The sequence below is a fragment of the Danio aesculapii genome, chromosome 11, assembly GCF_903798145.1.
Source record: "Danio aesculapii chromosome 11, fDanAes4.1, whole genome shotgun sequence".
NCBI classification, from domain to species: domain Eukaryota; kingdom Metazoa; phylum Chordata; class Actinopteri; order Cypriniformes; family Danionidae; genus Danio; species Danio aesculapii.
Window position 1 is genome coordinate 36,241,123 of NC_079445.1, and position 16,040 is coordinate 36,257,162.

The following is a 16,040-nucleotide window of genomic DNA, read 5'->3' on the forward strand; positions in this document are numbered from 1 at the left end:
GTAATGATAATTAACACATACATATGCATGTTATAAACATTATAATATAAATGTAATAAATGAATAAGTAAATATCATATAATTTGATATTAAATCATTTTCCAATATATTAAATATTACTATTATTATTTTTCCTAAAATGATACCATATTATATTCCATATATAATATTGATTATATAAACAATTTTGATAAAGTAAATACATAAAATAGTGATGATATAGAATAACAACAATAATTAACACATTTACAGTTACACATTTACAGTTAAAGTCAGAACTATTTGCCCCCCTTTAAAAATATTTCCTAAATGATGTTTAATAGAGCAAGGAAATTTTCACAGTATGATAATATTTTTCTTTTAAGTTTTATTTAAGTTTTACTTGTTTTATTTCGGCTAGAATAAAACCAGTTTTTAATTTTTCAAAAACCATTTTGAGGTCAAAATTATTAGCCCTTTTAAGCTATTTTTTTCCGATAGTCTACAGAACAAACCATCATTATACAATAACTTGCCTAATTACCCTAACCTGCCTAGTTAACCTAATTACCCTAGGTAAGCCTTTAAATGTCACTAAGCTGTATAGAAGTGTCTTGAAAAATATCTAGTCAAATATTATTTTCTGTCATCATGGCAAAGATTAAATAAATCAGTTATTAGAAATGAGCTATTGAAACTATTATGTTTAGAAATGTGATGAAAAAAATCTTCTCTCCGTTACAGAAATTGGGGAAAAAATAAACAGGGGGGCTAATAATTCAGGGGGGGGGGTGTGGGGGGCTAATAATTCTGACTTCAACTGTATATCCTAATTTAGAAATGTGTTATTATATATTATATATTTGATATATTATATAATTTGATACATTATTATAAGCTAAAGCAATACATATTAATAAAATATGAAATATTTTTATAAAAAAATAGTATAATATTTAAATATACATAAAATTAAATATTATAATGGAAATAATATAATAAAACATTTCAATAAATACCTTTAAATTACAAATTATTGCATATATATATTATTAATTAATTAATTAATTAAGTTTCTTTTTGGATTAGTCCCTTTATTAATCTGGATTCAACTTATTCAGCATATTTTTTACACAGCAGATGCTTTTCAAGCTGCAACCCATCACTGGGAAATATCCACACACACATATTCACACACATACACTATGGACAATTTTTAGCTTACCCAAATCACCTATACCATATATTTTTGGACTTGTGGGGGACACCGGAGCACCTGGAGGAAACCCATGCTAACATGGAGAGAACATGCAAACACAAATGTCAACTGACCCAGCCAGGGCTCGAACCAGTGACCTTCTTGCTGTGAGGCGATTGTGCTACCCACTGTGCCACCATGCTGCCCATAATATATTATATTATTTGTATTTATTATAATACATTATTTAAATGTAATGTTATACAAAAGTAAACAGAAAAAAGTGAAAAGAATATACAGGGGAGGAAAAAATGTTTCTCTTAAGTGTTATGGCCTTGACTTGTGTGCATGAAACAGTGGAAAAACACAACAGTCATGACACAGAAGAAATTGAACTGATCTACTTATAAATGTATAAATCTTTGTTAAATATCAAACGTCCGGCCTATAATAAACATCTGACCGCTGCTGATTGTTTTACAACCATGTTTACAGCAGGCACAGTGTTTAATTTCACCTTTAACGTTTCCTCCTTCAGCTTTTATTTGTTTGCATTTCAAACCGTGACCTATATTGCTTTAGACGTTTCTGACTCCCTTTGTTTTAGAGAGTACAAGAGTTTTCAATTGAAGACCCAAACGCTTGCTCGTGTGCATTTGGAGAAAATTGAAAGGCCCAAAACAAAAGTCCCTTCGGAGCCTGACGCCGAGCTGAACAATGCAGAGTTTATGCCAGTCACAATGTGCCACTTATGCCAGTCACAATGACTGGACAGGCACGACATGAAAGAGAAACAAAGAAAGCCTAATAAATATGATCACTTACATCTGAAGGCAGGATCATATTGATCACAAGCAATAACACAAGCAGATAGTGTTTAAAAACCCAGGTATTAAAAAAATGGGTATTTCTGGGCAAAAACACTTACTCAAACACTTTAGTTTCCTCATTCTTGTGTACAACAGTCCAATCAGAACACAATACAGACTGTTGCGTTGTTCACAGGGATATTCATTAGCGCAGCATCAAGATTTGTATTTTAAATGCACACAAAAATTTTGCTCTAGCTTGATAATAATCTGATTGAAGTACTAAAGGCATATGATCTGTTTTGAGGATGTGTTTTAGCCACTTTGAACACGTCAGGATCCATGCTTTCAGATTTCAACTAAAATATCTTAATTTGTGTTTCAAAGATGAACGAATATATCAGGGATCTGGAGTGACATTAGAGTGAGAGTCATTTTGGGTGAATTAACCCTTTAAAGTTATCCCATACAAAAAGTCCAAACACCCCTGCAAATCCAGTGAAAAATCATACTGAAATATGGCACAGAGAACAAAAGCTAGACAGTAAACATGCCGATGTTTGTCAACACCTGTCTTGTGTTGCTGCATCAGGCAAAACTGGAGAACTCTGTACACACATTGAGTATTACTGTTTACATGGACACCAATAATCTGATTTTAATATGATTAACATAATACTCTGTTTAAGAGTCTACCATGTAAACAGCGATTTTTGATTACGTTAATCCGACTAAAGTCATAATTGAACTAAACAGAAATGGAATTAAGACATGTGGAGTATGCCGATTTTGGTTGCATTATTGAAGTGCAGTACAGACATGTAAACACCTTAAACTATTACCATCACGTAGGACTTTTTGCCTCATTTTGTGACAGGATATTCCATACACACGGCTGTTTGACACTATTCTCTGCACCTACCAAGTCAGTGAAGGACTACAGACACCCACATCATGAAATGTTGAGTTTTTTTTTTTTCATTTGGCATGTGGTATCAATTCCAATTAAAACAGCAGTCCTTACATTATACTTGCATCCAATACCTCAGCTTGTCACAGGGGAATGAATGAAATGTTCCGACAAGAAAGTGAAACTGCTGAACTGCAGTTAAAGTTGACAATTTAAAAATTAAACACCCAAAAATTACATGAAACTCCGGAGGAAATGTGTCAGGGATCTGGATGAAGAGAAGATTGGTGAGACACAGGTGCAGGTCTTCAATAATGTTTATTTATAGAGCCTGAATTCTCTCAAGGGGGCAACAAAAAAAACTGAAAGTTCCTCGGTAATGGAGCTGGCACAATGGCCCACCATTCACAAAAAACACAGAGCAGTGAGGAAATATAGTCTTAAAAAGATACAAAATGAAACAACTCCGAAGAGGCCAGAGAAACTATCCACAAGTGGGTGCAATATCCTGACACCCGACAGGGGGCGATGAGTCCGGCGGCCGCTGACTGAATCAGCGTGGCCACGAAGAAGACGGAGGCTTTGAGACCGGCGAGAGAGAGGCGAAAGCCGGCTGAGTAGTGACGGAGAATCAGATGGGCAGCGAAACAAAAATGGGTGGGAAATGGCTTGAAGGCAGATGGAGAAAACAATATTAGGAAAAATCGACAGGGCATCAGACACAACAAAACTCACAGGACTAAGCAGGAACAGGACTAGACCGGGAGATCGCCCGACATGCAGGAAGGGGAACAGCTACAATCTGACACAGAACTACGGTCAAGGGAGAATTAAATAGGGTGAGAAATCAAGGAAACCAGGTGAGTGGAATTAGCTAGATAACCTGATGGAAAGTAATAGAGCGGATGGGTGGGGAAGCGAGAAGTAAACAAAGCATGGTGTGAGTGAACACAAAACGAGTTAAAGACAAAACACAAGGAATGAACCTGTGATCAGACCGAGGATGTGACAGTACCCCCCCCCCTACGGACGCCACAGGGCGCCCTAGGGAGGGGGCTCACCTCGTCTCCGACGAAATTCCTCGACCAACCCCTGGTCCAGGACATCCCGGGCCGGGATCCAGCTCCTCTCCTCCGGGCCATAGCCCTCCCAGTCCACTAGGTATTGGAAACCACGACCCCTACGTCTGACGTCTAGTAATCTCCTGACTGTATATGCTGGAGAACCATCCACTAGACGGGGGGGGAGGGGGGGAAGGGGTCGGGACAGTGGGAACAAGAGGGGAGTACAAAACAGGTTTAACCCTAGACACATGAAAGACTGGGTGTACCCGACCAAGCGTAGGAGGGAGCTTGAGCCGAACTGCCACGGGACTTAACACCTTGGTGATCCGGTATGGACCAATGAACCTGGGAGCCAATTTACGTGAGACGGTCCTGAGAGGCAGGTCCTTGGTAGATAGCCATACCCTTTGACCACTAACATAGCAGGGGGTGGAAGTCCGATGACGGTCAGCCGCTGCTTTGGTCCGCCTACTGGCCTGGGCCAAGGCCTCCTTGGCTCTACTCCAGGTGCGTCGACACCGTTGGACAAAAGCCAAGGCAGACGGAACCGCAGCATCGGGTTCCTGTGAGGGAAACAGGGGTGGTTGATAACCAACACAACACTGAAATGGTGACATACCTGTAGAGGAGACTGGTAGAGTATTATGAGCATATTCTACCCAGGACAGTTGTTGACACCAGGAGCTCGGATTCTGGGATGCCAGGCAGCGGAGAGTGCGTTCCAAATCCTGGTTAGCCCGCTCAGACTGCCCATTGGTCTGAGGATGAAATCCCGATGACAGACTCGTAGAGGCCCCGATCTGTCGACAGAATTCCTTCCAGAACCGGGAGACGAACTGGGGACCCCTATCAGAAACCATGTTGACCGGAAGACCATGAATCCGGAAAACGTGGTCCACCACCGCCTGAGCAGTCTCCTTGGCTGAGGGCAATTTAGGGAGAGGAATGAAGTGGGCCGCCTTAGAAAATCGATCCACCACTGTAAGGATGACAGTGTTTCCTCCTGATACTGGTAAACCAGTTACAAAATCAAGGGCAAGGTGTGACCAGGGACGGGAGGGGATGGGAAGGGGGCAGAGCAGACCCGTGGGAGGAGAGTTAGAGCTCTTGTTCTGGGCGCAAACTGAGCAGGCAACCACAAACTGCCTGACATCCTTGGCCATGGATGGCCACCAAAATCGCTGCCGGATGGCTGCCAGCGATCTCCGAACTCCTGGATGACAGACTAATCTGGATGAGTGACCCCACTGGATGACCTGTGAACGCAGAGCAGAAGGAACAAATAATTTGCCTGCTGGAACCCTCTGAGGGGGTTGGCACTCTCGTAAGGCCCTCAGGACCAGACTCTCAATTTCCCAAGAGAGGGAGGCCACCACCACGCCCCTGGGCAGGATGGTGTCCTTTGAAACCTCCCTCTCTGGGGCCTCAAACAGGCGAGAGAGAGAGTCGGGTTTGACATTCTTAGACCCTGGCCTGTACGAGAGAGTGAAATTAAAACGGCTGAAGAAGAGGGACCAGCGGGCTTGTCTTGCATTAAGCCTCTTGGCAGAATTTATGTATTCTAGGTTCCTGTGGTCTGTCCAGACCACAAAAGGCTGCTCTGCGCCCTCCAGCCAGTGGCGCCACTCCCCCAAAGCGAGCCTGACTGCCAACAACTCCCGATTGCCTATGTCATAGTTTCGTTCCGTGGGGGTCAGACGGTGGGAGAAGAAAGCACAGGGATGAACTTTCCCATCCCGAAGAGATCGTTGTGATAGAACTGCGCCTACTCCGACCTCAGAAGCATCTACCTCGACAATGAACTGCTGTTTAGGATCTGGAAAAGATAAGACAGGAGCAGAGATAAAACGGGACTTGAGTTTATCAAAGGCCTCCTGAGCCTTATTCCCCCATCTAAACAGTATCTTGGAGGAGGTGAGTGCTGTTAAGGGTGCAGCAATCTGGCCAAAGTTCCTGATGAAACGCCGATAAAAGTTGGCGAAACCCAGGAACCGCTGCAATGCCTTGCGAGAGTCGGGAGTTGGCCACTCGGCAACAGCCCTTACCTTCGAAGGATCAGCACAGATCTCACCCGCCGAAATTAAAAACCCCAGAAACGATACCGACTTGGTGTGAAAGACGCACTTCTCCGCCTTAACGAACAGTTGGTTCTCTAAGAGTCGTTGCAGCACCTGGCGAACATGCTGAGTGTGTACCTGCAGAGAGGGAGAGAATATAAGTATGTCATCCAAGTACACGAAGACAAACTGGTTTACCATGTCTCTCAACACGTCATTGACCAGGGCCTGGAAGACAGCCGGGGCGTTGGTCAGACCAAAAGGAAGGACCCGATATTCAAAGTGTCCCGTGGGGGTGTTGAAGGCTGTCTTCCACTCATCCCCCTCCCGAATGCGAACCAAATGATATGCATTACGGAGGTCCAACTTGGTGAAGACTTGGGCTCCCTGCAAGAGTTCAAAGGCTGAGGACATAAGAGGTAAGGGGTACCTGTTCTTAATGGTGATGTCATTCAGCCCTCGATAATCAATGCAGGGACGGAGGGAGCCGTCCTTCTTCTTGACGAAGAAGAACCCAGCTCCCGCAGGGGATGAGGAGGAACGGATGAGGCCGGCTTTAAGGGATTCGTTAATATACTTGTCCATGGCCTCTCTTTCAGGACGGGACAGAGAGTACAAACGTCCCTTAGGCGGAGAAGTGCCTGGGAGAAGCTTAATGGCACAATCGTAAGGTCGATGCGGAGGCAAGGAGGTGGCCCGGGCCCTGCTAAAGACCAGGTGCAGGTCGCGGTACTCCGCCGGAACCCCGGCCAGATCCACAGACTCCACCTGTAACACAGAAGGTACAGAAACAGGAAACAGGGCAGGACCAAGGCAAGACTTAAGACATGATTGACTCCAAGACAAGACAGAATTTCCAGACCAATCCACGTGAGGGCCATGCTTTACCAACCAAGGGTGCCCTAAAATTATAGGTGCACTGGGTGAGTCTAGAAGGTAAAGCGTGGTAACCTCATGATGATTGCCGGATACAATAAGACTTACACTAGGGGTGGTGTGTGAAACGGTGGCGATAAGAGTACCATCAAGGGAGTGGGCGAGAACTGGTTCAGCAAGAGGAATGGTCGGAATACCCCACTGAGCAGCCACAGCGCGGTCCATGAAATTTCCCTCTGCCCCCGAGTCAATGAGAGCAGAACAGGAACTGGAAATGCCTTCATACTGAACCACAACAGGGAGGAGGGTGCGAGATGAGGGGGAAGAGAAAGGAATAGCGCCCACCAGGATCCCTCGTCTCACTGGTGAGCCTTGGCTTTTACTGGGCATTTCACAGCAAAATGTCCTGGCTTGCCACAATATAGACACAGGCCCTGAGCTAGTCGCTGTTGTTTCTCCAGAGACGTTAGGTGGAGACGTCCCACTTGCATTGGCTCAGGGTCCAAGGGAGGTACTGTGGTGGAAAGGGAACAAGGGTCCTCCCTCCTGGTTGAAGAGTGAAATAGTCTTCGATGATCTCGACGACGGAGACGGCCCTCTATGCGAAGCGCCAAATTCGTGAGGGTGTCGAAGTCTTGTGGTAGGTCGTGGGTAGCTAGTTCATCCTGGATGTCTTCATTCAGTCCCGCTCGGAACATGGCATGACAGGCCTCCTCATTCCAATCGCATGAGGCCGCCAGTGTCTTAAATTTAATGGCATACTCAGTGACAGACTGACCTCCCTGACGAAGACGCGCTAGTTGGTCTGCCGCCTCCTGACCCCTGGCAGATCGGTCAAAGAGCCGGATCATCTCATGGCGGAGATTACTGAAAGAGGAACAGCATGGTGCTCTGGCCTCCCAGACAGATGTTCCAAAGTCACGAGCTCTGCCCGTGAGAAGGGTAAGTACAAAGGCCACTCTAGTCTCCTCAGCAGCATAAGTGCGTGGCTGGAGGGCGAAGACAACCGAGCACTGGGACAGGAATGCCCGGCATGAAGAGGGATCCCCATCATAGGTGGGGGGATTGTTGCAGCGCGGTTCCGGGGTCTGGTGGGACGCCTGAGCCCCCTGCAGGGCCTCGAACTGAAGCTCTTGTAGGCGCGCCGTGAGATCAGCCACCTGATTGGTCAGATACTCCACTTCCCTGGAGGTGCTGGTGAGTCGTGACTCGTGCTGACCTAACAAAACTCCTTGTTGAGCTAAAGCAGACCTGACCGATTCTTGACCTGCTGTGTCCATCCTGGTCAGATTGTAATGTCAGGGATCTGGATGAAGAGAAGATTGGTGAGACACAGGTGCAGGTCTTCAATAATGTTTATTTATAGAGCCTGAATTCTCTCAAGGGGGCAACAAAAAAAACTGAAAGTTCCTCCGTAATGGAGCTGGCACAATGGCCCACCATTCACAAAAAACACAGAGCAGTGAGGAAATATAGTCTTAAAAAGATACAAAATGAAACAACTCCGAAGAGGCCAGAGAAACTATCCACAAGTGGGTGCAATATCCTGACACCCGACAGGGGGCGATGAGTCCGGCGGCCGCTGACTGAATCAGCGTGGCCACGAAGAAGACGGAGGCTTTGAGACCGGCGAGAGAGAGGCGAAAGCCGGCTGAGTAGTGACGGAGAATCAGATGGGCAGCGAAACAAAAATGGGTGGGAAATGGCTTGAAGGCAGATGGAGAAAACAATATTAGGAAAAATCGACAGGGCATCAGACACGACAAAACTCACAGGACTAAGCAGGAACAGGACTAGACCGGGAGATCGCCCGACATGCAGGAAGGGGAACAGCTACAATCTGACACAGAACTACGGTCAAGGGAGAATTAAATAGGGTGAGAAATCAAGGAAACCAGGTGAGTGGAATTAGCTAGATAACCTGATGGAAAGTAATAGAGCGGATGGGTGGGGAAGCGAGAAGTAAACAAAGCATGGTGTGAGTGAACACAAAACGAGTTAAAGACAAAACACAAGGAATGAACCTGTGATCAGACCGAGGATGTGACAAAATGTGGATAGCATGGTGACACAACAATGTTAATCAATCTATTATTATAAAAGGATTATGAAAGGAACATTAAAAAGGCAACTCATGTAAACACTTTAATCATATTATTATCTTACTCAGATCAAGGTAAATAATTTGATTACTGAAGTCCATGTAAACCTAGCTTCACTTTTCTGCTTTAGTGGATGTAGCATCATGTTTTTATCCTACATGTTTGCATCCTACCAAGATGGCATCTATCTTTTTTTGTCTCTACCATTTCTCAGCATTGATTCCAATCGACATTGAAGTATTTCAATGCCTTGTACAGAAAACTCAATGGCATCAAAGACTTACATCGCTAATTTGTTGCCCTCCACACAAAATCACATGTGAAAATTGCACAATGTGGCACTGCGCAACACATCTGACCTAGCGACGCAGACATATTCCAAAATAAATTTGTTTGTAAATGACAAATATTTTATTGGTTTTCGACTACACATTTCAATAAAAGGTATAGTTTACATCTTATTAAGCTATACAAGTATTATAGGCATAGTTCACCAAAAAATTAAGAGACTTCACACTTGTTCAAAACAAGTTTGATTTTCTTCTACTCAACACAAAGGATGAATGTTGTAAGCCTGTCACCTTTCCCTTTCCATATTATTTTTCCCTACTATGGATGTCAAAGGCCACCAATTTCCAACATTCTACAGAAAATATACCTTTTTGTTCAATATGAAACAGAAACTCATAAAGGTCTGAAACCACTTGATGGAGAACAAATAGAGAGTAAATGTTAATTTTTGGGTGAACTATCTCTTTATTACCCTGGGTTCATTTTAAAGGTTCACTTTAGGGCTGCACAATATATAATTTCTTCATCGATATTGCAATGTGTGCATTCGCAATAGTCACATCACAGCATCTGCAATGGTGAGTTGGGATTTTTATAGTTGATCAGCAATGAAGAATGTACAGTGTTATTTTACATTACATTTGATTATTCAATAATAGGGACGGAACAAAATATCGATATGCTGATTAACTGATAAATCCAGCCGAGATAAATTATCGATGTAGCCAAGTATCGATTCATCGATTCAACTAATTCATCAGCCCTGCACTGCTACCGTTTACCACTTAGGCAGCAGTACATGAGGTGGCGCTTCTCATAATGGCGAATCGAACACATATCAAAAGATATGTGCTGTTAAGAAAAGTAATACATCTTATAGATTTATGATGTATTTTTCTCTCTTCATTTGCAAATATCATGATATATTGTACATGGATGTCTTGTGATATATCGAGATCTACCATTATCAGGGGCAAAATATCACGATAATATCGTATCGTAGTACTGAACCTGAATATCTTACTTTTTATTTCACTTTTACCTTTGCTCTATCTCATTTATTTACTCTTGCAATTTCTTTGATTCACTCCTCTACAAGATTATTCCAATCAATCTAAGTTAATGCTTTCACTCCAAATAGAGATTTTCCAAGCCATCTGCCAAAACTGTTTATATATCGCAGAAAAATAAAATATCGCAATAGTAGTTATTCCAATATTGTGCAGCTTTTGTTCACTTCACTTAAAAATGTAGTTAATTTAGTCACCCTCAGTTTTTTCTTTATAAAGGTTTAGTGCTTGGATGGCCTGAGTAAATCAACAGCTAATTGTCATTTTTGGGTGAACTATCTCTTTAATCTGTGATGTAAGAGTGAAGTGACTGCCGGAGCTTTGTCTTTATCTGGGTCTCTGTTTTCAGGGTCAAATCTCAAACACACACAGGTGTCGTATTCCTCTGACATGTATACAAACACACACTTCTGATCAGAAAGAGCAGGGCGGAGATAAACACACAGTCTTGACTGAAGCTTATAAGATTAGAGAAAGCGTGTGCGTGTGAGCGCTGGACTCAGGTGACAGGTTACGCCAGTGATCACCGATAAGAGGACAAGATCAATAACCAGGTTATGCACAACAGTTATGTGCATCAATAATTTACAAGAACACCCCTAAAAGAACACACACACATGCATATAGGTCAGAAATGCTTTCACAGGTATCTGAAGATAGATAATGCATCCACTGTTTACTTAAGTAAACAAGTAAATTAATCTTGATGATTTTTTATATTAATTGCATTGTCATAAAATGTAATGATTAATGTTAAACAATATAATACATGCATTAATTGATAAACAAACAAATAAATTAGAGATGTAAATAACTTTAATTACATGTATTTATATTAAAAAACACACACACACGCAGACACAAAATACTATACAAACTATAAATTAGTATATACAGTTGAAGTCAGAATTATGAGCCCCCCTGAATTATTAGCCGCCCTGTTTATTTTTTCCCTAATTTCTGTTTAACAGAGAGAAGATTTTTTCATCACATTTCTAAACATAATAGTTTTAATAACTCATTTCTAATAACTGATTTATTTTATCTTTGCCATGATGACAGTAAATAAGATTTTACTAGATATTTTCAAGACACTTCTATACAGCTTAAAGTGACATTTAAAGGCTTAACTTGGTTAATTAGGTTAACTAGGCAGGTTAGGGTAATTAGCCAAGTTATTGTATAATGATGGCTTGTTCTGTAGACTATCAAAAAAAAAAAAAGCTTAAAGGGGCTAATAATTTTGACCTTAAAATGGGTTTTAAAAAATGTAGCATTGCTTTTATTCTAGCCAAAATGAAACAAAAAATAAGACTTTCTCCAGAAGAAAAAATATTATCAGACATACTGTGAAAATTTCCTTGCTCTGTTTAACAACATTTGGGAAATATTTTAAAAAAGAAAAAAAAAAAAATCAAAGAGGGGATAATAATTCAGACTTTAACTGTATATTAGTATATTTTACTATATGTAGGAAATATTTGTGATGCATATTTATTATATAACATTTTAATATCAAAATAAATCATTCACTATATTTTTGATGTAACACATACTGTCATATCCATTAAACATGGCTTAAATGTTAAAACTGAATAAATGGGTGAGCGTATTGTGTGTTACGGAGATGGGTGGAAGGGATCATGTCACTTAGAATGAATGAATTATATAAGATGTGTTATGACGGCAGTGAGGCCGGCAGCATTTTTTATTGGAGCTCTGTTATGTAGGCCAAATTATGTCTTTCAGGGACTGTGTGCTGAAAGTAGGCCAGCGAAGTGTCAAGTTCCAGCATGTGTTGCTGGCTGAACTCAATTACCTCTATAAAAACAGCAATTCGTGCTCTAATGAGTATAAAGTATGATCAAAGTTATGGTTGGATTTCTAGTAAGTCCGGAAGCATTTCTGCCGCTGAGATTATTTGCAATCTGATATTTACAGAGTACTAGTAACCAGAATGTTTGGATTAAGGGATATTATTAATAATGGATACAGTACCAATTTCTTTACATACACTGAGGGAAAAAAGTATTGAACACATCATGTTTTTTTAAATAATATTTCTAAAGGAGCTGTTGACATGGAATTGAACCAGATTTTGGTAAAAACCCAAACAATACACACATAAAACATGTATATATAATATATAATATGTATATAGCATGAAGAGTGAAGTCACATGCATTGCTCAGGTGTGGGTTTTTTACAGACTTCAACAGAGTATAAAAACCTTGATGGTTCTGTGGGTCTCGTCTATCAAATCTGATCTTTAATTTGTATTTTCTATTGGATTTAAGTCAGGTGATTGGCTGGGCCATTCTACAGCTTGATTTTCTTTCTCTGAAACCATTTGAGAGTTTCCTTGGCTGTGTTTTGGATCACTGTCTTGTTGAAATGTCCACCCTGGTTTCATCTTCATCATGCTGGTAATGTAGATGTTGAACTTTCTACACCTCCTTTTCTTTATGTGTTCGGTACGTTGTGTGTTCGATACTTTTTCCCATAACTTAATTATACATAACTTAATTTGTAAACTAATTAGTTTTGTTTTCTTTGCATATATGGATTTATTTGGTTGTTACCAACATCTGGTGAAAATTTCAAGACAACAGCACCTTTAAAAATGTTTTCTGAGAAAAATAGTGACGTGTTTAATACTTATCTCCCCCACTATAGAAGTCTGTTTAATATTATACATAAAACGTCATGTCAAACAGCAAAAAATACTTTTGTCTCACCTCCACGGACACCTCCACCTTCCAGTGGATAGAAGAATGCTACCAAGAGGTTCATGAGGACGGCGAGGTTAAAGGAGATGCTGCTCCAAAAGGACATGTTACGGGAACACCAGTACAGGATGGGCTGAGCTGGAGGAGGCAGCAAGTTAAAAATTCAATTCCAAGTGTAAAACAACACGACACAAAATACACCATTCCACAGTTGTCATTTGGATACTACCACAAAAATAAAAGGGTCTAACACTAAAGTCCTGATGCATACCATGTTAGAGCTTCACATAAATGGTTATAGCACAAAATCCAGAGTTATAGATTTCATTTGGAATCGTTTGTTAATGTTCAAATTCAGTTGTGAACATTCTAGTGTGAACACTCATGCACCTAGTGGAGGAAATCCAAATTGCAGTACGATTGAGTTTTGATAGCTGCATCCCTTACAATACTATCTACAAAATGCTAATTAATATTTCAAGTATCCAGATGACCATTATACTACTGATATGCTTACTACTGATAAGGTATGCATCCTATCATTTTACTATCCAATAAAGCAACCAGAGAGGCTTTGTAAATAGTAGTAAAAACACAACTGACACTTAAAGGTAACATTAAAGGCAACATATGTAAAGTAATGTAATGTAATGTGTATTTATATAGTGCATTTATTGTGTATGGTCATACACCCAAATGGCTTCACAATCATCTCTTCATACCACCACCAGTGTGCAGCATCCACTTGGACGAAGGCAGCCACAGGACAACGTCACTAGTGCACTCACCACACCAGCTATTTATAGAGTGGAGAGATGGTGATAGAGCCAATTCAGTGGATGAGGATGATTGGGAGGCCATGATGGGTAAGGGCTGATGGAGAGAATTTGGCCAGGACACCAGGGCTACACTCCTACTCTTTACGAGAAGTGCCATGGGACTTTTAATGTCCACATAGAGTCAGTTCCTCGGTTTAACTTAAGGTAGTGTCTCCTTCACTATACTGGGGCATTACGACTCACACAGCCCGCATGTTGAGTGCCCCCTGCTAGCCTCACTAACACCACTTCCAACAGCAACCTATTTCCCATGTGGTCTCTCATCCAGGTACTGACCAGGCTCAGCCCTCTTTAACTTCAATGAGTAACCGGTCTTGGGCTGCAGGGTGATATTGCTGTGGCCAACATAGCATGTTTATATTAACTTCATGCTACACAATCCTGTAACACTTTAGTTTAAGTATCAATTCTCACTATTAACTAGTGGCCTTTTACATGCCTATTATTAAAACATTGGCTGTTTATTAGTATCCAGCAAAAGTTATTGGTTTATTAATAGTAAGAATTGTACCTTAAAATTAAGCGTGACCCACAATTCATACTACATAGATTTTAAAGCTATACATTAATTACTGTACTTATTCAAAACTAATACCTACTAAGACAGTGTGTGTTTTCAGACATTAGTTTAACCAATTGTGTGGTTTTGAATCTGATCACAGAAGATGGTGGCAGTGTTTGAAACTAGCTTTAAAAGTCTTTTTTTAATGCAATTCTCCTTGGTTCTGAAAATATAAATTGCACTTCAGGACTTATACAGTGGTCTGACAAAGAAACTGATCTCACGTCTTTTTGGATGAAATAACCGATGATGTCACAGTGCTGCTCATCTTTAATTTCTCCCGAGCTGAACTGTGTGTTTTTTAAAAGATTGATTCATTATGTCATTCTTCCGGCTTCAATAAAATTACAGTGGCAGATGTGTGTTAGTTTCCATAGCCATCTCAACGACCATTTCTGACCAATCTCAAACTCATATGTTACAGCTGACCCTGCGCATTTTCCATTACATCCAATCAGGACAACTCCCAACTGTACTAACCTTAGTAAGTTTAGAAGTCCTCTGAAACTATTGCTCATTCCAAACAAAACATTTACTGAGTGTAGTTAGGGGCTGTTTGGTCAGCGGTGCACTTTTGGAGACGTGCAATTTAACAAACCGCACCTCAAATTGAAGTCAAAGACCATAGAAAGCAGAGCAGAGACTTCAAAGAGATTTTAAGTGTGGCCAAACCATATACGAGAGCTCACTGACCTCAACCACCACCTTTGTTTTGACCCATGACTCTTTTAGGAGTCTAGCAGGAGGATTTAGTTTCTAAGCTAAGGCTATTTTGACAGGGGGGTTTTTGTCTGAAAAGAGGAACTGGAGGAGGGGACTTTCACACAGAGGCCGCCACACTCAAGACTTGGGGTTGCAGCAATGGAACGTTGCTTCTACTTTGATTCAGACTGATAAAAACTCTGTCATCATCCATAAAGGTGCATCAGTAATTTACACCTTTTTTTTTTTTTAGCGACTCAAGGCCTCACGCCTCAAAGATCTGATCTAGAATTGTGGCCAAATGTCCCATGCATGTGAATCATACTAGAAAATAATCCTCTGCAGGCCTCCGCATCTGTCGATATGCTTTTTTCGACATGGTTCAGATGGTTATCTAGCACTTTTTATCTTGTTATTGCGGTTTACCTCATGCTCTTCCTGTCTGAGAACCTTTTCCAAAGAAGCCATTTCTCATTGTTCCTGCTAAACTCTTTTCCAATGAAATAAAACATTGAAATTTGATCACGATCTGCTTTTAATTCAACAGTCAGAGGTGCACAGGACCTAAAAATATCTTAAAATAAATTTTAATATCACTTTTGCAATTTCAAGCACTTTTGACATTCCAATTGAGAACGGCCGGTATCCCAATCCCTGACCGCTGAGAGGTTTCTGATTCAAGTTCAGCAGGTTTCAATAGCTGGTGCAATGCCATTTGGAAATGGCTCCAGGAAATGGTGGAAAATGGCCTTCAGAGTTTCTCGTTTCCCATCACTGATTGATTAGATCCCTCATTCATCTTATTCCCGTAATCAGCTTTCGTGATGTAAGCCGCTATGTGTGTTTGTTTGG

General features: G+C 41.1%; 1 protein-coding gene across 1 annotated transcript in view; it reads right to left on the reverse strand.

Annotated features, from left to right (window-relative positions):
- Positions 1-16,040, reverse strand: part of itpr1b (inositol 1,4,5-trisphosphate receptor, type 1b) — a 269,709-nt gene that overhangs the window by 53,227 nt on the left and 200,442 nt on the right. Inside the window, exon 53 of the mRNA XM_056468320.1 lies at positions 13,095-13,223. Coding sequence (XP_056324295.1) covers positions 13,095-13,223 — 129 coding nt within the window. The remainder of the gene's footprint in view (positions 1-13,094; positions 13,224-16,040) is intronic.